At 47.3% G+C, this 23,610-nt stretch overlaps 1 protein-coding gene across 1 annotated transcript in view; it reads right to left on the bottom strand.

Moving 5' to 3' along the window:
- Window positions 1-23,610, bottom strand: part of LRRC56 (leucine rich repeat containing 56) — an 81,835-nt gene that overhangs the window by 10,755 nt on the left and 47,470 nt on the right. The window contains exons 7-10 of the mRNA XM_038765374.1: window positions 19,150-19,330; window positions 13,135-13,368; window positions 7,375-7,439; window positions 6,275-6,405 (exon numbers count right to left, since the gene is read on the bottom strand). Of these exons, the coding sequence (XP_038621302.1) occupies window positions 6,275-6,405; window positions 7,375-7,439; window positions 13,135-13,368; window positions 19,150-19,330 (611 nt within the window). The remainder of the gene's footprint in view (window positions 1-6,274; window positions 6,406-7,374; window positions 7,440-13,134; window positions 13,369-19,149; window positions 19,331-23,610) is intronic.

Genomic DNA, 23,610 nt, shown 5'->3' with positions numbered 1-23,610 from the left:
CGCTTAGTTCAGTGCTCTGCACTCAGTAAGCGCTCAATAAATAGGACTGACTGACTGACTGACTGACTATTCTCCCAAGTGCTTAGTCCAGTGCTCTGCACACAGAAAGCGCTCAAAAAGTACAACTGACTCACCATTCTCCTAAGTGCTTAGTCCAGTGCTCTGCACATAGTAAGCGCTCAAAAAATAGGTCTGCCTGACTACTCTCCCAAGCGCTTAGTTGAGTGCTCTGCACTCAATAAGCGCTCAATAAATAGGACTGACTGACTCAGTAAGCGCTCAATAAATAGAAGACTGACTGACTATTCTCCCAAGTGCTTAGTCCAGTGCTCTGCACACAGGAAGCGCTCAAAAAATACGACTGACTATTATTATTATTATTATTCTCCTGAGCGCTTAGTCCAGTGCTCTGCACACAGTAAGTGCTCAATAAATAGGTCTGCCTGATTACTCTCCCAAGCGCTTAGTTCAGTGCTCTGCACTCAGTAAGCGCTCAATAAATAGGACTGACTGACTGACTGACTATTCTCCCAAGCGCTTAGTCCAGTGCTCTGCACACAGAAAGCGCTCAAAAAGTACAACTGACTGACCATTCTCCTAAGTGCTTAGTCCAATGCTCTGCACATAGTAAGCGCTCAAAAAATAGGTCTGCCTGACTACTCTCCCAAGCACTTAGTTCAGTGCTCCGCACTCAGTAAGCGCTCAATAAATAGGACTGACTGACTGACTATTCTCCCAAGCGCTTAGTCCAGTGCTCTGCACACAGGAAGCACTCCAAAAATACGATGGACTGACAATTCTCCTAAGCACTTAGTCCAGTGCTCTGCACACAGTAAGTGCTCAATAAATAGGTCTGTCTGACTACTCTCTGAAGCGCTTAGTTCAGTGCTCCGCACTCAGTAAGCGCTCAATAAATAGGACTGACTGACTGACTATTCTCCCAAGTGCTTAGTCCAGTGCTCTGTACACAGGAAGCGCTCAAAAAATATGACTGACTATTATTATTATTATTCTCCTGAGCGCTTAGTCCAGTGCTCTGCACACAGTAAGTGCTCAATAAATAGGTCTGCCTGATTACTCTCCCAAGCGCTCAGTTCAGTGCTCCGCACTCAGTAAGCACTCAATAAATAGGAGACTGACTGACTATTCTCCCAAGTGCTTAGTCCAGTGCTCTGCACACAGAAAGCGCTCAAAAAGTACAACTGACTGACCATTCTCCTAAGCGCTTAGTCCAGTGCTCTGCACATAGTAAGTGCTCAAAAAATAGGTCTGCCTGACTACTCTCCCAAGCGCTTAGATCAGTGCTCCGCAGTCAATAAGCGCTCAATAAATAGGACTGACTGACTATTCTCCCAAGCGCTTAGTCCAGTGCTCTGCACACAGGAAGCGCTCCAAAAATACGATGGACTGACAATTCTCCTAAGCGCTTAGTCCAGTGCTCTGCACATAGTAAGTGCTCAATAAATAGGTCTGCCTGATTACTCTCCCAAGCGCTTAGTTCAGTGCTCCGCACTCAGTAAGCGCTCAATAAATAGGACTGACTGACTGACTATTCTCCCAAGCGCTTAGTCCAGTGCTCTGCACACAGGAAGCGCTCCAAAAATACGATGGACTGACAATTCTCCTAAGCGCTTAGTCCAGTGCTTTGCACACAGGAAGCGCTCCAAAAATATGATGGACTGACAATTCTCCTAAGCGCTTAGTCCAGTGCTCTGCAAACAGTAAGTGCTCAATAAATAGGTCTGCCTGATTACTCTCCCAAGTGCTTAGTTCGGTGCTCCACACTCAGTAAGCGCTCAGTAAATGGGCCTGCCTGATTACTCTCCCAAGTGCTTAGTTCAGTGCTCCACACTCAGTAAGCGCTCAGTAAATAGGCCTGCCTGATTACTCTCCCAAGTGCTTAGTCCAGTGCTCCACACTCAGTAAGCGCTCAATAAATAGGACTGACTGACTGACTATTCTCCCAAGTGCTTAGTCCAGTGCTCTGCACACAGCAAGTGCTCAATAAACAGGACTGACTGACTGACTATTCTCCCAAGCGCTTAGTCCAGTGCTCGCACACAGGAAGCACTCCAAAAATACGATGGACTGACTATTCTCCTAAGCGCTTAGTCCAGTGCTCTGCACATAGTAAGTGCTCAATAAATAGGTCTGCCTGATTACTCTCCCAAGCGCTTAGTTCACTGCTCCGCACAGAGGAAGTGCTCAAAAAATAGGACTGACTATTCTCCCAAGTGCTTTGTCCAGTGTCCCACACTCAGTAAGCGCTCAATAAATAGGACTGACTGACTATTCTCCCAAGTGCTTAGTCCAGTGCTCTACACACAGGAAGCGCTCAAAAAATACGATGGACTGACCATTCTCTTAAGCGCTTAGTCCAGTGCTCTGCACACAGTAGGTGCTCAGTAAATAGGTCTGCCTGACTACTCTCCCAAGCGCTTAGTCAGTCAGTCAGTCAGTCCTATGTATTGAGCGCTTACTGAGTGCGGAGCACTGAACTAAGCGCTTGGAACTAAACGGTAACTAAATCAATCAATCGTATTTATTGAGCGCTTACTATGTGCAGAGCACTGGACTAAGCGCTTAATCTCTGGTCTAAGCGCTGGCACTGTTCTAAGCGCTGAGCTGTTCTAAGCTTGTATCTCCCCCAGCGCTTAGAACAGTGTTAAGAACGTAGTAAGCGCTTAACAAATAAAGTCATCATTATTATGATTATTAGGGACAAATAACGTGGGGGGGCCCAAGACAGTGGGTCCCCGCAGGGGCAATTCCGGAGGCGGCCACCAGGAGGCGCGGGAAGGCGGCCGAACCGGGGAAGCCGCGCGCAGGCGCAGACCCCGCACATGAACGCGCCAATCACGTGAGGTACCGCCCCCCGGCCCGCCTATCACGTGTGGCCCCGCCCATGAACGCGCCAATTACGCAAGGCCCCGCCCCCTGTCCCGCCAATCACGCGAGGCCACGCCCATGGACGCGGCAATCGCGCGAGACCACGCCCACTCCGCAATCCTACTGAGAGCGCACCTCCATTCATTCATTCATTCATTCATTCAATCAATCAATCAATCGTATTTATTGAGCGCTTACTGTGTGCAGAGCACTGGACTAAGCGCTTGGGAAGTCCAAGTTGGCAACATAGAGAGACGGTCCCGACCCAACAGCGGGCTCACAGTCTAAAAGGGGGAGACAGAGAACAAAACCAAACATACTAACAAAATAAAATAAATAGAATAGATAGGTACAACCAAAATAAATAGAGTAACAAATATGTACAGACATATATACATATATACAGGTGCTGTGGGGAAGGGAAGGAGGTATGATGGGGGGATGGAGAGAGGGATAAGGGGGAGAGGAAGGAAGGGGCTCAGTCTGGGAAGGCCTCCTGGAGGAGGTGAGCTCTCAGTAGGGCTCATTCATTCATCCATCCATCCATCCATCCATCCATCCATTCATTCATTCATCCATTCAGTCGGATTTATTGAGCACTTACTGTGTGCAGAACACTGGACTAAGCGCTTGGGAAGTCCAAGTTGGCAACATCTAGAGACGGTCCCTACCCAACAGCGGGCTCACAGTCTAGAAGGGGGAGACAGACAACAAAACCAAACAGATTAACCAAATAAAATAAACAGAATAGTAAATATGGGCAAGTAAAATAGAGCAATAAATCTGTATTCATTCATTCATTCATTCATTCGCCCCCTCGTCCCCCTCTCCATCCCCCCCATCTTACCTCCTTCCCTTACCCACAGCACCTGTATATATGTATATATGTTTGTACATATTTATTACTCTATTTATTTATTCATTTTACCTGTACATATCTATTCTATTTATTTTATTTTGTTAGTATGTTTGGTTTTGTTCTCCCTCTCCCCCTTTTAGACTGTGAGCCCACTGTTGGGTAGGGACTGTCTCTATATGTTGCCAACTTGGACTTCCCAAGCGCTTAGTCCAGTGCTCTGCACACAGTAAGCGCTCAATAAATACGATTGATGATGATGATGATTGAGCGCTTACTGTGTGCAGAGCACTGGACTAAGCGCTTGGGAAGTCCAAGTTGGCAATATAGAGAGATGGTCCCTACCCAACAGTGGGCTCACAGTCTAGAAGGGGGAGACAGACAACAAAACCAAACAGATTAACCAAATAAAATAAACAGGATAGTAAATATGGGCAAGTAAAATAGAGTAATAAATCTGTATTCATTCATTCATTCATTCAATGGTATTTATTGAGCACTTACTGTGTGCAGAGCACTGGACTAAGCGCTTGCCCTCCCTCCTCACATCCACCAAGCTGGCTCTCTTCCTCCTTTCAAAGCACTACTGAGAGCTCACCTCCTCCGGGAGGCCTTCCCACACTGAGCCCCCTCCTTCCTCTCCCCCTCTTCCTCCTCCCCCACCTTCCCTCCTTCCCCTCTCCACAGCATCTGGATATATGTATATATGTTTGTACGTATTTTTTACTCTATTTTATTTGTACATATTTATTCTATTTATTTTATTTTGTTGATATGTTTTGTTTTGTTCTCTGTCTCCCCCTTCTAGACTGTGAGCCCACTGTTGGGTAGGGACCGTCTCGATATGTTGCCAACTTGGACTTGCAAAGCGCTTAGTCCAGTGCTCTGCACACAGTAAGCGCTCAAAAAATACGATTGAATGAATGAATGAATATTCATTCTATTTATTTTATTTTGTTAATATGTTTTGTTTTGTTCTCTGTCTCCCCCTTCTAGACTGTGAGCCCGCTGTTGGGTAGGGAGCGTCTCTCGTTGTTGCCGACTTGGACTTCCCGAGCGCTTAGTCCAGTGCTCTGCACACAGTAAGTGCTCAATAAATACGACTGAATGAATGTGAGGCCCCGCCCATCGATGCGTCAATCACGTGAGACCACGCCCACCTCTAGAAGCCCCGCCCATGGACACGCCCATCACCCTAGGCCCAATCATCCTAATAATAATAATAATAATAATAATAATAATAATTAATGGCATTTATTAAGCGTTTACTATGTGCAAAGCACTGTTCTAAGCGCTGGGGGAGATACAGGGTCATCAGGTTGTCCCACATGGGGCTCCCAGTCTTCATCCCCAATTTCCAGATGAGGCCACTGAGGCCCAGAGAAATTAAGTGATTTGCCCAAAGTCACACAGCTGGCAACTGGCGGAGCCGGGATCATTATAACAATCATTATTATTATCATTGTTATCCTATATTATTCATTCATCCATTCAATTCATTCAATCGTATTTATTGAGTGCTTACTGTGTGCAGAGCACTGGACTAAGCACTTGGTACATTATTATGTAGGATATTACAATATATATTATTCATTCATTCATTCATTCAATCGTATTTATTGAGCGCTTACTGTGTGCAGAGCACTGTACTAAGCGCTTGGGAAGCACAAGTACCATGTATTATATAGTATACATTGTATTATATATTATACATAATATATAGTGTTATTAAACATAGCATATACTATATATTTTACACAATATATAGTACTATACATATTATAATACTATATATTGAGATATATATTATATAATGTATAGTAATGCAGAGAAGCAGCATGGCTAAGTGGAAAGAGCCCGGGCTTTGGAGTCAGAGTTCATGGGTTCAAATCCCGGCTCTGCCAATTGTCAGCTGTGTGACTTTGGGCAAGTCACTTCGCTTCCCTGGGCCTCAGTTCCCTCAACTGTAAAATGGGGATTAAGACCGTGAGCCCCCCGTGGGACAACCTGATCACCTTGTAATCTCCCCAGCGCTTAGAACAGTGCATTGCACATAGTAAGCGCTTAATAAATGCCATTATTATTATTATTATTATTATGGGTTCAAATCCCGGCTCTGCCAATTGTCAGCTGTGTGACCTTGGGCAAGTCACTTAACTTCTCTGGGCCTCAGTGACCTCATCTGTAAAATGGGGATGAAGACTGTGAGCCCCACATGGGACAACTTGATCACCCTTCTATCCCCCACCGCCGGCGCTTAGAACAGTGCTCTGCACATAGTAAGCGCTTAACAAATGCCATCATCATTATGATTATTATTATGGGACAACTTGATCATCCTTCTATCCCCCCCGGCGCTTAGAACAGTGTTCTGCACATAGTAAGCGCTTAACAAATGCCATCATTATTATTATTATTATTATTATTATTATTATTATTATTATTATTATCCTCTGCTTCCCAGGCCTGGGTTCTTGCCAAGAAGCCACGTGGACGGCCCCTTCCTCCCCGCTGGGGCCCTGCCCTCACCTCCGGTGCTGTTTCTGCCAGGCCCGGAGCTGGGCAAGCACGTGCCCGGGGCCGGGCAGCTCCTCCGGGGTGTCCTCCTCTTCCTCCGGGGAGTCCTCCGGGGCCGGGAAGGGACGGCACGGCGGGAGCGGCTGCGGCGGACAAGAAGCTCAGCGGCCCCCGGACCTTCCCCGGGCTCCCCCCGTCCCCTCTCTCTCAGTCCCCTTGAGGCTCGGGCCTCCCAAAGGAGAGTCATCCTCCGGCGGAACGGGTGTCAATCAATCAATCAATCAATCAATTGTATTGATTGAGCGCTTACAGTGTGCAGAGCACTGGACTAAGCGCTTGGGAAGTCCAAGTTGGCCACATCTAGAGACGGTCCCTACCCAACAGTGGGCTCACAGTCAGCCCGCGGTGGGCAGAAAAGTGGGGAGCACGAGGCGTACGGAGAGGGGACACCCCGCCGCGTGCCTCAGTTTCCCCTGTAGAAGGCTGAGATGGCCCTGAGGGGACGGGCGAGGGTCAAACAATGCGGTCGTATGGGCCCAACCCTCCTGGGGAGGCCCCGAGGACATCGCGTGGCCGGGGAACACCACCGGACGGTTGGATGGAGGCCGGCGCCCGGCTCTCCCTGGACCCTCAGTTGGCCCCCCACTTCTCGACTGTGAGCCCACTGTTGGGTAGGGACCATCTCTAGATGTTGCCAACTTGGACTTCCCAAGCGCTTAGTACAGTGCTCTGCACACAGTAAGCGTTCAATAAATACGATTGATTGATTGATTGATTGTTTTGTTTTGTTCTCTGTCTCCCCCTTCTAGACTGTGAGCCCGCTGTTGGGTAGGGACCGTCTCTAGATGTTGCCAACTTGTACTTCCCAAGCGCTTAGTACAGTGCTCTGCACACAGTAAGTGCTCAATAAATACGATTGATTGACTGTTTTGTTTTGTTGTCTGTCTCCCCCTTCTAGACTGTGAGCCCGCTGTTGGGTAGGGCCCGTCTCTAGATGTTGCCAACTTGGACTTCCCAAGCGCTCAGTCCAGTGCTCTGCACACAGTAAGCGCTCAATAAATACGATTGATTGATTGGGGGGTGAGGGGAGCGGGGGCCGCGGGGCACCGTGCCTTCAGTTTCCGCCTTCGCTCGTGGAGGGCCTTGATGGGATTCCCACAGAGGACGTGGCCGAAGCCTGGAGAGAGAAGGGACAATGATTATTCATTCTTTCAAGCGTATTTATTGAGCGCTTACCGTGCGCAGAGCACTGGACTAAGCACTTGGGAAGTACAAGTTGGAACATATTCATTCAATCGTATTTATTGAGCACTTACCGTGCGCACAGCACTAGACTAAGTGCTTGGGAAGTACAAGTTGGCAACATATTCATTCAATCGTATTTATTGAGCGCTTACTGTGCGCACAGCACTGGACTAAGCGCTTGGGAAGTACAAGTTGGCAACATATTCATTCAATCGTATTTATTGAGTGCTTACCGTGCGCACAGCACTGGACTAAGCGCTTGGGAAGTGCAAGTTGGCAACATATTCATTCAATCGTATTTATCGAGCGCTTACCGTGCGCAGAGCACTGGACTAAGCGCTTGGGAAGTACAGGTTGGCAACATATAGAGACAGTCCCTACCCAACAACGGGCAATGATTACAAATGATAGTAGTACAAATAATAATTGTGGTATTGATAATAATAACAATAACAATTTGTTAAGCGCTTACTATGTGCCAAGCACCGATCTATGCACTGGGGTAGATACAAGGTGATCAGGTTGTCCCACATGGGGCTCACAGTCTTCATCCCCATTTTACCAATGAGGTCACTGAGGCTCAGAGACTAATAATAATAATAATAATGATAATGATGGTATTTGTTGAGCGCATAATAGTAATAATAATAATAATAATAATAATGGTATTTGTTAAGCACTATGTGCCGAGCACTGTTCTAAGCGCTGGGAGGATACAAGGTCATCAGATTGTCCCACGTGGGGCTCACAGAGAATAATAATAATAATAATAATAATAATAATAATAATAATAATAATAATAATAATAATGGTATTTGTTAAGCGCTATGTGCTGAGCACTGTTCTAAGCGCTGGGGGGATACAAGGTCATCAGGTTGTCCCACGTGGGGCTCACAGTCTTCATCCCCATTTTACAGATGAGGGAACTGAGGCCCAGAGAAGTGAAGTGAGTTGCCCAAACTCACACAGCTGACACTTGCAGAGCCGGAACTCTGAATCCAGCGATCCGAGTTCAAATCATTAAGCAGTGTGGCTCAATGGAAAAGAGCCCGGGCTTTGGAGTCAGAGGTCATGGGTTCAAATCCCAGCTCTGCCAATTGTCAGCTGTGTGACTTTGGGCAAGTCACTTCACGTCTCTGGGCCTCAGTTACCTCATCTGTAAAATGGGGATGGAGACTGTGAGCCCCACGTGGGACAACCTGATTACCTTGTAACCTCCCCAGCGCTTAGAACAGTGCTTTGCACATAGTAAGCGCTTAATAAACACCATATTATTATTATTAATATTATTAAATCTCGGTGGGACCTTAATCTTTCTTCTAGACTGTGAGCCCGCTGTTGGGTAGGGACCGTCTCTCTATGTTGCCAACTTGGACTTCCCGAGCGCTTAGTCCAGTGCTCTGCACACAGTAAGTGCTCAATAAATACGATTGAATGAATGAATGAACCTCTGACTCCAAAGTCTATGCTCTTTTCCACTGAGCCATGCTGTTTCTCAATAAGTGTATTTGTTGAGCGCTTACTATGTGCCAAGCACTGTTCTAAGCGCTGGGGGGATACACAGTGATCAGGTGGTCCCACGGGGGGCTCCCAGTCTTCATCCCCATTTTCCAGATGAGGGAACTGAGGCCCAGAGAAGTGAAGTGACTTGCCCAAAGTCACCCAGCTGACAAGCGGCGGGGCCGGGATCAGAACCCACGACCTCCGACTCCCAAGCCCGGGCTCTTTCCAACCCACGTCCTGTAACTCCCAAGTCCCCGCTCTTGCCACTAGGCCATGCTGCTAAGCGCTTACTATGTGCCAGGCACTGTATTAAGCGCTGGGGTGGATACAAGCAAATCGAGTTGGACCCAGTCCCTGTCCCAAGTGGGGCTCACAGTCTCAAACCCCATTTTGCAGATGAGGGAACTGAGGCCCAGAGAAGTGAATCAATCAATCAATCAATCAATCGTATTTATTGAGCACTTACTGTGTGCAGAGCACTGGACTAAGCGCTTGGGAAGTCCAAGTTGGCAACATCTAGAGACCGTCCCTACCCAACAGTGGGCTCACAGTCTAAAAGGGGGAGACGGAGAACAAAACCAAACATACTAACAAAAGAAAATAAATAGAATAGATATGCACAAGTAAAATAAATAAATAAATAGAGTAATAAATAAACATATAATAAATATAACATATACATATATGTATATAACATATACATATAATAAATAAATAAATAAACATATTTATTACATATCTATCCTATTTATTTTATTTTGTTAGTATGTTTGGTTCTGTTCTCTGTCTCCCCCTTCTAGACTGTGAGCCCACTGTTGGGTAGGGACCTTCTCTACATGTTGCCAATTTGTACTTCCCAAGCGCTTAGTACAGTGCTCTGCACATAGTAAGTGCTCAATAAATACGATTGATGATGATGATGATGATGATATATACATATATACAGGTGAAGTGAAGCGACTTGCCCAAATTCCCACAGCAGACAAGGGGCAGAGATGGGATTAGAACCCATGACCTCTGCCCGGCTCTGTCCGCTATGTCACGCTGCTTCTCTCTGTTTATCCCCCTTCCCAGCCCCACAGCAGTTACGTCCATCGATTATTTATTTCTCTTCACGTCCGTCTCCCCCTCTGGAACGTGAGCCCGTTGTGGGCCGGGGATGTATCTGTTAATTGTTCTGTCGTCCTCTCCCCAGCGTTTAGTCCAGTGCTCTTCACACAGTAAGCGCTCAATACACAGGGCTGACCGAGTGTGAGCCCGCTGTTGGGTAGGGACCGTCTCTATATGTTGCCAACTTGGACTTCCCAAGCGCTTAGTACAGTGCTCTGCACACTGTAAGCGCTCAATAAATACGATTGAAAAAGAATAATAATAATAATAATGGCACTTACTTACTATGCTTACTATGTGCAAAGCCCTGTTCTAAGCGCTGGGGAGGTTACACAGTGATTGGGTTGCCCCACGGGGGGCTCTCAGTCTTAATCAGCATGGCTCAGTGGAAACAGCCCGGGCTTTGGAATCAGAGGTCGTGGGTTCAAAACCCGGCTCTGCCAATTGTCAGCTGTGGGACTTTGGGCAAGTCACCTCACTTCTCTGGGCCTCAGTTCCCTCATCTGGAAAATGGGGATGAAGATGGTGAGCCCCCTGTGTGACAACCTGATCACCTTGTAGCCTCCCCAGTGCTTAGAACAGTGCTTTGCACATAGTAAGGGCTTAATAAATGCCATTATTATTATTATTATTATTATTATTATTATTATTGATCCCTCATTTTACAGATGAGAACTGAGGCCCAGAGAAGTGAAGTGAGTTGCCCAAAGTCACACAGCTGACAAGTGGCGGAGCCGGGAAGCAGCGTGGCTCAGTGGAAACAGCCCGGGCTTTGGAATCAGAGGTCGTGGGTTCAAAACCCGGCTCTGCCAATTGTCAGCTGTGGGACTTTGGGCAAGTCACCTCACTTCTCTGGGCCTCAGTTCCCTCATCTGGAAAATGGGGATGAAGATGGTGAGCCCCCTGTGTGACAACCTGATCACCTTGTAGCCTCCCCAGTGCTTAGAACAGTGCTTTGCACATAGTAAGGGCTTAATAAATGCCATTATTATTATTATTATTATTATTATTATTATTATTATTATTATTATTGATCCCTCATTTTACAGATGAGAACTGAGGCCCAGAGAAGTGAAGTGAGTTGCCCAAAGTCACACAGCTGACAAGTGGCGGAGCCGGGAAGCAGCGTGGCTCAGTGGGAAAGAGCCCAGGCTATGGAGTCAGAGGTTGTGGGTTCAAATCCCAGCTCCGCCAATTTTCAGCTGTGTGACTTTGGGCAAGTCACTTCACTTCTCTGGGCCTCAGTTTCCTCATCTGTCAAATGGGGATGAAGACGGTGAGCCCCCCATGGGACAACCTGATCACCTTGTAGCCTCCCCAGCGCTTAGAACAGTGCTTTGCACATAGTAAGCGCTTAATGAATGCCATCATTATTATTGTTACTATTATTGATCCCTCACTTTACAGATGAGAACCGAGGCCCTGAGAATCAATCAATCAATCAATCGTATTTATTGAGTGCTTACTGTGTGCAGAGCACTGTACCAAGCGCTTGGGAAGTCCAAGTTGGTAACATATAGAGACGGTCCCTACCCAACAGCGGGCTCACAGTCACATATGTATATATGTTTGTACATATTTATTACTCTATTTATTTATTTATTTTACTTGTACATATTCTATTTATTTTATTTGGTTTATATGTTTTGTTTTGTTGTCCGTCTCCCCCCTCTAGACTGTGAGCCCACTATTGGGTAGGGACCGACTCTATATGTTGCCAACTTGTACTTCCCAAGCGCTTAGTCCAGTGCTCTGCACACAGTAAGCGCTCAATAAATACGATTGAATGAATGAATGAATTACTCTATTTTACTTGTACATATTTAGTCTATTTTATTTTGTTTATATGCTTTGTTTTGTTGTCTGTCTCCCCCTTCTAGACTGTGAGCCTGCTGTTGGGTAGGGACCACCTCTAGATGTTGCCAGTTTGGACTTCCCAAGAGCTTAGCATAGCGCTCTGCACACAGTAAGAGCTCAATAAATACGACTGAATGAATGAATGAATTACTCTATTTATTTTACTTGTACATATTTAGTCTATTTTATTTTGTTAATATGTTTTGTTTTGTTGTCTGTCTCCCCCTTCTAGACTGTGAGCCCGCTGTTGGGTAGGGACCGTCTCTATATGTTGCCAGCTTGGACTTCCCAGGTGCTTAGTACAGCGCTCTGCACACAGTAAGCGCTCAATAAGGCCTAGAAGGCCAGGCCTGGAAGGGGTGGGGGCGGTCGGAGGACCTGAGTTCTAATTCTGGCTCTACCACTGGCGTGGAGAGTGACCTTGGGCAAGTCATTTCACTTAGAGAAAGTGAAATGTGACTGTGAGCCCACTGTTGGGTAGGGACTGTCTCTATATGTTGCCAACTTGTACTTCCCAAGCGCTTAGTCCAGTGCTCTGCACACAGTAAGTGCTCAATAATAATAATAATAATGGCATTTGTTAAGCGCTTCCTATGTGCAAAGCACTGTTCTAAGTGCTGGGGAGGATACAAGGTGATCAGGTTGTCCCACTTGGGGTTCACAGTCTTAATCCCCATTTTACAGATGAAGGTAACTGAGGCCCAGAGAAGTGAAGTGACTTGCCCAAAGTCACACAGCTGACAATTGGAGGAGATGGGACTTGAACCCATAACCTCTGACTCCAAAGCCCGTGCTCTTTCCAATGAGCCACCAACTGAGACCCAATAAAGACCAAATAAATACGATTGATTGATTGATTGAATAGAGAAGCAGCATGACAGTGGATGAGAGCCTGGGCATGAGAGTCCTACTGTTGGGTAGGGACCGTCTCTATACGTTGCCAATTTGTCCTTCCCAAGCGCTTAGTCCAGTGCTCTGCACACAGTAAGCGCTCAATAAATACGATTGAATGAATGAATGAATAAATACGATTGAGTGAATGAAGGACTCCAAAGCCGGGGCTCTTTCCCTCTTTAATTGTATTTGTTAAGTGCTTCCATGTGCCCAGCACTGTCCCTTTCAAGAAGAGAAGGAAGAGCGAGGGCCCGGGCGCTTACCGTGGGTGAGGTCGCTGGCGTCGTCTTCGTCCGGGGAGGTGTCGTCGGTGAAGAGCGTTTCGAGGAGTGGGCTCTCTCTGAATCGCGGGGGGTCCACGTGAGGCCGGTCAGGGCCGGGGGACCCCCGTCGTCGTCGTTGTCGCTGCCAAGGTCCCGAGCCGGACGAGATGGGCACCGTGGATGCCCGCCGTGGGCCGGGCCCGGGCCTGCCGTCCGTTGAGCCTTGGCGCGGGGCTGAAGGGGCGAGTGTGGCCGTCTGGGTGCGGGTGGCATCGGGGGGTGGCCTTCCCCCAGGGACCCCGCGGTAGCCAAGTTGGGGACGGGACAGGGCATCATCCCACTCCCGTGCCCCCCGAGAAGCAGCGTGGCTCAGTGGAAAGAGCCCGGGCTTTGGAGCCAGAGGTCAATCAATCAATCAATCAATCGTATTTATTGAGCGCTTCCTGTGTGCTGAGCACTGGACTAAGCGCTTGGGAAGTACAAGTTGGCAACATAGAGAGTCGGTGCCTACTGTCTCCATATGTTGTGGGTCATGGGTTCGAATCCCAGCTCCGCCACATGTCTGCTGTGTGACCTGGGGCTTAGTCACTTCACTTCTCGGCGCCTCAGTTCCCTCATCTGTCAAATGGGGGTGATGACTGTGAGCCCCACGCGGGACAACCTGATCACCTTGTATCCCCCTCAGCGCTTAGAACAGTGATTTGCACATAGTAAGCACTTAACAAATGCCGTTATTATTATTATTATTATTATTATTATTATTATTATGGGTTCAATGAGCCCCACGCGGGACAACCTGATCACCTTGTATCCCCACCCCCAGCGCTTAGAACAGTGATTTGCACATAGTAAGCGCTTAACAAATACCAAAATTATTATTATTATTATGGGTTCAAATCCCGCCTCCGCCACTTGTCAGCTGGGTGACTTTGGGCAAGTCGCTTCACTTCTCTGGGCCTCAGTTCCCTCATCTGGAAAATGGTGATGAAGACTGTGAGCCCCCTGTGGGACAACCTGATCACCTTGTAACTTCCCTAGCGCTTAGAACAGTGCTTTGCACGTAGTAAGCGCTAAATAAATGCCATTATTATTATTATTATTATTATTATTATTGAGCCCTCATTTTACAGATGAGAACTGAGGCCCAGAGAAGTGAAGTGACTTGCCCAAAGTCACACAGCTGACAAGTGGCGGAGCCGGGAAGCACCGTGGCTCAGTGGGAAAGAGCCCGGGCTTTGGAGTCAGAGGTCGTGGGTTCAAATCCCGCTTCCGCCACTTGTCAGCTGGGTGACTTTGGGCAAGTCGCTTTACTTCTCCGGGCCTCAGTTCCCTCATCTGGAAAATGGGGATGAAGACTGGGAGCCCCATGGGGGACAATCTGATGACCTTGTATCCCCACCCAGCGCTTAGAACAGTGCTTTGCACATAGCAAGCGCTTAATAAATGCCATCATTATTATTATTATTATTATTGTTAAATCCACCACACACTTCCTTATGTGTCATATACTGTCTGTCTTCCCCTCTTGACTGTCAGCTCGCTGTGGGCAGGGATAGTCTCTATCTGGTACCGATTTCTAGCCTGTGAGCCCGCTGTTGGGTCGGGACCGTCTCTATATGTTGCCAACTTGGACTTCCCAAGCGCTTGGTACAGTGCCCTGCACACAGTAATAATAATAATAATGGCATTTATTAAGCACTTACTATGTGCAAAGCACTGTTCTAAGTGCTGGGGCGGTTACAAGGTGATCAGGTTGTCCCGGGGGGGCTCACAGCCATAGTCCCCATTTTCCAGATGAGGGAACTGAGGCCCAGAGAAGTGAAGTGACTTGCCCAAAATCACCCAGCTGACAATTGGCGGAGCCGAGATTTGAACTCATGACCTCTGACTCCAAAGCCCGGGCTCTTTCCACTGAGCCACGCTGCTTCTCTCCCCATCTTACCTCCTTCCCTTCCCCACAGCACCTGTATATATGTATATATGTTTGTACAGATTTATTACTCTATTTATTTATTTATTTATTTATTTTACTTGTCCATATCTATTCTATTTATTTTATTTTGTTAGTATGTTTGGTTTTGTTCTCTGTCTCCCCCTTTTAGACTGTGAGCCCACTCTTGGGTAGGGACTGTCTCTATATGTTGCCAATTTGTACTTCCCAAGCGCTTAGTACAGTGCTCTGCACACAGTAAGCGCTCAATAAATACGATTGATTGATTGATTGATTCTCTCAATAAATATGATCGAATGATTTGGATTTCCCAAGTGCTTAGTCCAGTGCTCTGCACACAGTGAGTGCTCAATACATACGATTGCATGAATGAATGCTCTGCACACCATAAGCGCTCACTAAATAGTAATAATAATGATGGCATTTACTAAGCGCTTACTATTTGCCAAGCACTGTTCTAAGCGCTGGGGAGGTTACAAAGTGACCAGTTTGCCTCATGGAGGGGCTCACAGTCTTCAACCCCATTTGACAGATGAGGGAACTGAGGCCCAGAGAAGTGAAGCGACTTCACCCAGCTGATAAGTGGCGGAGCAGGGATTCGAACCCACGACCCCTGACTCCAAAGCCCGGGTTCCTTCCACTGAGCCACGCTGCTTCTCCTCAAATACTATTGACTGACTGAGCTCTAGACTGTACTTTGAATGTCAGCCCGTTGCGGGCAGGGAATGTGTCTGTTCTGTTGTTCTATTGTCCTCTTTGGAGTCGGAGGACATGGGTTCGAATCCCGGATCTGCCACATGTCTGCTGTGTGACCTCGGGCAAGTCACTTAACTCAGTGTGGCTCAGTGGAAAGAGCCCGGGCTTGGGAGTCGGGGGTCGCGGGTTCAAATCCTGGCTCCGCCACTTGCCAGCTGTGTGACTTTGGGCACGTCACTTCACTTCTCTGGGCCTCAGTTACCTCATCTGTAAAATGGGGATGAAGACTGTGAGCCCCACGTGGGACAACCTGATTACCTTGTATCTACCCCAGCGCTTAGAACAGTGCTTTGCACATAGTAAGCGCTTAACAAATACCAATATTATTATTATTATTATTCTCTGAACCTCAGTTACCTTATCTGTAAAATGGGGATTAAGACTGTGAGCCCCCTGTGGGACAACGTGATCACCTTGTATGACCCCCAGTGCTTAGAACGGTGCTTTGCTCATAGTAAGCGCATAACAAATGCCATCATTATTGTTATTATTAACAAATACCATCATTATTATTATTATTCTCCCAAGCGCTCAGCACATTGTATGCGCTCAATGCATACGATTGAACTGTCTTCTAGACTGTGAGCCCACTGTTGGGTAGGGACCATCTCTATATGTTGCCAACTTGTACTTCCCAAGCGCTTAGTACAGTGCTCTGCACACAGTAAGCGCTCAATAAATACAATTGATTGATTGATTGATTGAACGAATGAATGACCGTCTGCCCATTGTCTCGGCCCATACAGAGTCCTCGTCCCGTCCCTGCTGAGACGGGGGGAGGACAGGTTAATAATAATAATGATGTTGGCATTTGTTAAGCGCTTACTATGTGCAAAGCAGTGTTCTAAGGTGATCAGGTTGTCCCATGTGGGGCTCACAGTCTTAATCCCCATTTTCCAGATGAGGTGACTGAGGCCCAGAGAATCAATCAATCGTATTTGAGCGCTTATTGTGTGCAGAGCACTGTACTAAGAGAAGTGAAGTGACTTGCCCAAGGTCACACAGCTGACAAGCGGTGGGGCCGGGATTCGAACCCATGACCTCTGACTCCAAAGCCCGGGCTCTTTCCACTGAGCCACGTTGCTTCTCCCAAGTAAGCGCTTAACAAATGCCATCATTATTATTATTATTAACAAATACCATCATTATTATTATTATTCTCCCAAGTGCTCAGCACACAGTAGGCGCTCAGTACATACGATTGGACAAACGAATGATCATTTGCCCGTTGTCTTGGCCCAAACAGAGTCCTTGTCCCGTCCCCGCTGAGATGGGGAGAGGACAGGCTATTATTAATAATAATAATAATAATAATAATAATAGTGTTGGCATTTGTTAAGTGCTTACTAATACAAAGTGATCAGGTTGTCCCACGTGGGGCTCACAGTCTTAATCCCCATTTTCCAGATGAGAAGTGAAGTGACTTGTCCAAGGTCACACAGCTGACAAGTGGTGGGTCTGGGATTCGAACCCATGTCCTCTGACTCCAAAGCCCGGGTTCTTTCCACTGAGCCACGCTGCTTCTCCCAAGTAAGCGCTTAACAAATGCCATCATTATTATTATTATTAACAAATACCATCATTATTATTATTATTATTCTCCCAGGCACTCAGCACACAGTAGGCGCTCAATACATACGACTGAACGAACGAATGACCATCTGCCCATTGTTTCGGCCCAGAGTCCTCGTCCCATCCCCGCTGAGATGGGGGGAGGACAGGTTATTATTATTATTAATAATAATAACAATAATAATAATAATAATAATGTTGGCATTTGTTAAGCGCTTACTAATACAAAGTGATCAGGTTGTCCCACGTGGGGCTCACAGTCTTAATCCCCATTTTCCAGATGAGAAGTGAAGTGACTTGTCCAAGGTCACACAGCAGACACGTGGCAGGGCTGAGATTCGAACCCATGACCTCTAAACTCCAAAGCCTGGGCTCTTTCCACTAAGCCATGCTGCTTCTCCCAAGTAAGCGCTTAACAAATGCCATCATTATTATTATTAACAAATACCATCATTATTATTATTATTCTCCCAAGCGCTCAGCACGCAGTAGACGCTCAATACATACGATTGAACGAACGAATGACCGTCTGCCCGTTTGTCTCAGCCCAAACAGAGTCCTCGTCCCATCCCCGCTGAGCCGGGGGGAGGACAGGTTATTAATAATAATAATGATGGTATTTATTAAGCGCTTACTACGTGCAAAGCACTGTTCTAAGTGTTGGGGAGGTTACAAGGTGATCAGGTTGTCCCACGGAGGGTTCACAGTCTTCATCCCCATTTTACAGATGAGGTCACTGAGGCCTAGAGAAGTGAAGTGACTTGCCCAAAGTCACCCAGCTGACGAGTGGCGGAGCCGGGATTTGAACCCATAATAATAATAATAATAATAATAATAATGACGGCATTTATTAAGCGCTTACTATGTGCAAAGCACTGTTCTAAGCGCTGGGGAGGTTACAAGGTGATCAGGTTGTACCACGGGGGGCTCACAGTCTTCATCCCCATTTTACAGATGAGGTCACTGAGGCCTAGAGAAGTGAAGTGACTTGCCCAAAGTCACCCAGCTGACAAGTGGCGGAGCCGGGATTTGAACTAATAATAATAATAATAATAATAATAATAATGGCATTTATTAAGCGCTTACTATGTGCAAAGCACTGCTCTAAGCGCTGGGGGGTTACAAGGTGATCAGGTTGTCCCACGGGGGCTCACAGTCAACCCCTATTTTACAGATGAGGGAACTGAGGCCCAGAGAAGTGAAGTGACTTGCCCAAAGTCACCCAGCTGACAAGTGGCGGAGCCGGGATTTGAACCCATAATAATAATAATAATAATAATGATGGCATTTATTAAGCGCTTACTATGTGCAAAGCACTGTTCTAAGCGCTGGGGAGGTTACAAGGTGATCAGGTTGTCCCACGGGGGGCTCCCAGTCTTCATCCCCATTTTACAGATGAGGGAACTGAGGCCCAGAGAAGTGAATTGACTTGCCCAAGGTCACACAACCCATGACCTCGGACTCCAAAGCCCAGGCTCTTTCCACTGAGCCACGCTATAATAATAATGATGTTGGCATTTGCTAAGCGCTTACTAAGACAAAGTGATCAGGTTGTCCCACGTGGGGCTCACAGTCTCAATCCCCATTTTCCAGATGAGAAGTGCAGTGACTCGTCCGAGGCCCCACAGCAGACACGCGGCGGGGCCGGGATTGGAACCCATGACCTCTAGACTCCAAAGCCCGGGCTCTTTCCCCCGAGCCACGCTGCTTCCGTGCTTGGGGTCCGCGGGACGTACCGGGCCCGGCCGGGGGGCCCGGGCCCCCGTGGCCCTTCTTGATGGCCTCCTGGACCACGAGCCAGTCGACGGTGGGGACCCCGGAGGGCCGGGGCGAGGTGCGGCTGGCCGGAACGTCGTCCAGGACGTGCAGGTGGGGGATCAGGCGTCTCACCTCGGCTCGGTAGTTGTAGTCCGGGGCCTGGAGCGGGCCAGAGGGCGGAGGGCGGACGGACGGCGGGCTCACGCCACCCCCGGCCGGTGGACCGCGACCCGCGCTGCTCCATTAATTGAATTTAATGATGGCATTTATTAAGCACTTATTATCAGGTGGTCCCACGGGGGGCTCACAGTCTCCATCCCCATTTTCCAGATGAGGGAACTGAGGCCCAGAGAAGTGAAGTGACTCGCCTAAAGTCACCCAGCTGACAATTGGCGGAGCCGGGATTTGAACCCCTGACCTCTGACTCCAAAGCCCGGGCTCCTTCCACTGAGCCACGCTGCTTCCCCTAATCAATCAATAATAATAATAATAATAATGTTGACATTTGATAAGGGCTTACTATGTGCAAAGCACTGTTCTAAGCGCTGGGGAGGTTACAAGGTGATCAGGTTGTCCCACGGGGGGCTCACAGTCTTCATCCCCATTTTCCAGACGAGGGAACTGAGGCCCAGAGAAGTGAAGTGACTCGCCTAAAGTCACCCAGCTGACAATTGGAGGAGCCGGGATTTGAACCCCTGTCCTCTGACTCCAAAGCCCGGGCTCTTTCCACTGAGCCATGCTGCTTCCCCTAATCAATCAATAATAATAATAATAATAATGTTGGCATTTGTTAAGCACTTACTATGTGCAAAGCACTGTTCTAAGCACTGGGAAGGTTACAAGGTGATCAGGTTGTCCCACGGGGGGCTCACAGTCTCCATCCCCATTTTACATACGAGGGAACTGAGGCCCAGAGAAGTGAAGTGACTCGCCTAAAGTCACCCAGCTGACAATTGGCGGAGCCGGGATTTGAACCCCTGACCTCTGACTCCAAAGCCCGGGCTCTTTCCACTGAGCCATGCTGCTTCCCCTAATCAATCAATCAATCAATAATAATAATAATAATAATGTTGGCATTTGATAAGTGCTTACTATGTGCAAAGCACTGTTCTAAGCACTGGGGAGGTTACAAGGTGATCAGGTTGTCCCACGGGGGGCTCACAGTCTCCATCCCCATTTTACATATGAGGGAACTGAGGCCCAGAGAAGTGAAGTGACTTGCCTAAAGTCACCCAGCTGACAAGTGGCGGAGCCGGGATTTGAACCCCTGACCTCTGACTCCAAAGCCCAGGCTCTTTCCACTGAGCCATGCTGCTTCCCCTAATCAATCAATAATAATAATAATAATAATGTTGGCATTTGTTAAGCGCTTACTATGTGCAAAGCACTGTTCTAAGCACTGGGGAGGTTACAAGGTGATCAGGTTGTCCCACGGGGGGCTCACAGTCTTCATCCCCATTTTCCAGATGAGGGAACTGAGGCCCAGAGAAGTGAAGTGACTCGCCTAAAGTCACCCAGCTGACAATTGGCGGAGCCGGGATTTGAACCCCTGACCTCTGACTCCAAAGCCCGGGCTCTTTCCACTGAGCCATGCTGCTTCCCCTAATCAATCAATCAATCAATAATAATAATAATAATAATGTTGGCATTTGATAAGTGCTTACTATGTGCAAAGCACTGTTCTAAGCGCTGGGGGGGGATACAAGGTGACCAGGTTGTCCCGCGTGGGGCTCAAAGTCATCATCCCCGTTTTACAGATGAGGGAACTGAGGCTCCGAGAAGTTAAGTGACTTGCCCAAGGTCACACAGCAGACATGTGGCGGAGCTGGGACTCGAACCCATGACCTCTGGCTCCAAAGCCCATGCTCTTTCCACTGAGCCATGCTGCTTCCCCTAATCAATCAATCGTATTTATTGAGCGCTTACTGTGTGCAGAGCACTGGACTAAGCGCTTGGGAAGTACAGGTTGGCAACATATAGAGACGGTCCCTACCCAACAGTGGGCTCACAGTCTAGAAGGGGGGGACAGACAACAAAACCCAACATATTAAGCAAATAAAAGAAATAGAATAGATATGTACAAGTGAAATAAATAAATAAATAGAGTAATAAATCCGTACAAATATATATATATATATATCTACAGGTGCTGTGGGGAAGGGAAGGAGGTAAGACGGGGGGATGGAGATGGAGAGGGGGACGAGAGGGAGAGGAAGGAGGGGGCTCAGTGTGGGAAGGCCTCCTGGAGGAGGTGAGCTCTCAGTAGGGCCTTGAAGGGAGGAAGAAAGCTAGCTTGGAGAGCTAGCTTGCTCGCCTCCCGGCCGCGGGAGCGAGAGGCTGTGTCTCTCCATTGTCACATAATAATAATAATAATAATAATAATAATAATAATAATAATAATAATAATAATAAATCGTATTTATTGAGCGCTTACTGTGTGCAGAGCACTGTACTAAGCGCTTGGGAAGTACAAGTTGGCAACATATGGCATAAATAATATAACAAATAATGGCATTTATTAATAATAATAATGGTGGTATTTGTTAAGCGCTTACTATAATAATAATAATAATAATGATGGCATTTATTAAGCACTTACTATGTGCAAAGCACTGGGGAGGGTACATGGTGATCAGGTTGTCCCACAGGGGGCTCACAGTCTTCATCCCCATTTTACAGATGAGAGAACTGAGGCCCAGAGAAGTGAAGTGACTTGCCCAGAGTCACCCAGCTGACAATTGGCGGAGCTGGGATTTGAACCCATGACCTCTGCCTCCAATGCCCGGGCTCTTTTCCACTGAGCCACGCTGCTTCTACTCTGTGCAAAACACCATTCTAAGCGCTGGCGGGGGCTACAAGGTGATCAGGTTGTCCCACTTGGGGCTCACAGTCTTCATCCCCATTTTCCAGATGAGGGAACTGAGGCCCAGAAAAGCAAAGTGGCTTGCCCAAGGTCACACAGCTGACAGGTGGCGGAGCCGGGATTCGAACCCATGGCCTCTGACTCCCAAGCCCTCGCTCTTTGCACTGAGCCACGCTGCTTCTGCAAAACACTGTTCACTCAATCGTATTTATTGAGCGGATACTGCGTGCAGAGCACTGTACTAAGCGCTTGGAAAGTACAATTCGGTAACAGAGACAATCCCTACACTTCTAGACCGTGAGCCCGCTGTTGGGTAGGGCCCGTCTCTAGATGTTGCCAACTTGGACTTCCCAAGCGCTTAGTCCAGTGCTCTGCACACAGTAAGCGCTCAATAAATACGATTGAATGAATGAATGAATCAATCAATCGTATTTATTGAGCGCTTACTGTGTGCAGAGCACTGTTCTGAATGAATGAATAAATACGATTGAATGAACAAATGCACAACGGGCTCACAGTCTAGAGGGGGGAGACAGACAATAAAACAAAACAAGCAGACAGACATCAATAGCATCGAAATAGATAAACAGAATGACAGATATATACACATGATTAATAAAATTAATAGAATAATAAATATGTAGGGTTCTTGTTAAGCACTGACTATGTACAAAGCACTGTTCTAAGCGCTGGCATAGATACAAGTTAATCAAGTTGGACGCAGCCCCCGTTCTAAGCACTGGGGAGGTTACAAGGTGATCAGGGGGTCCCACGGGGGGCTCACAGTCTTCATCCCCATTTGACAGATGAGGGAACTGAGGCCCAGAGAAGTTAAGTGACTTGCCCAAGGTCACACAGCTGACAATTGGCGGAGCCGGGATTTGAACCCATGACCTCTGACTCCAAAGCCCGGGCTCTTTCCACTGAGCCACGCTAGAGACCTTCTAGACCGTGAGCCCGTTGTTAGGTAGGGACCATCTCTAGATATATATATATATATATATGTATATATGTTTGTACATATTTATTACTCTATTTATTTTACTTGTACATATTTACTATTCTATTTATTTTATTTTGTTAATATGTTTTGTTTTGTTCTCTGTCTCCCCCTTCTAGACTGTGAGCCCACTGTTGGGATCGTCTCTATATGTTGCCGACTTGGACTTCCCAAGTGCTTAGTGCTCTGCACACAGTAAGCGCTCAATAAATACGACTGAATGAATGAATAGATGTTGCCGACTTGTACTTCCCAAGCGCTTAGTCCAGTGCTGTGCACACAGTAAGCGCTCAATAAATACGACTGACTGAATGAATAGATGTTGCCGACTTGTACTTCCCAAGCGCTTAGTACAGTGCTCTGCACACAGTAAGCGCTCAGTAAATATGGCTGAATGAATGAATAGATGTTGCCGACTTGTACTTCCCAAGCGCTTAGTCCAGTGCTCTGCACACAGTAAGCGCTCAATAAATATGACTGAATGAATGAATACATGTTGCTGACTTGTACTTCCCAAGCGCTTAGTCCAGTGCTGTGCACACAGTAAGCGCTCAATAAATACGACTGACTGAATGA

The sequence above is a fragment of the Tachyglossus aculeatus genome, chromosome 22 (genome assembly GCF_015852505.1).
Source record: "Tachyglossus aculeatus isolate mTacAcu1 chromosome 22, mTacAcu1.pri, whole genome shotgun sequence".
Taxonomy (NCBI): Eukaryota; Metazoa; Chordata; class Mammalia; order Monotremata; family Tachyglossidae; genus Tachyglossus; species Tachyglossus aculeatus.
The sequence above is the reverse complement of the archived record's forward strand: the minus strand, read 5'-3'. Positions and strand labels throughout refer to the sequence as shown.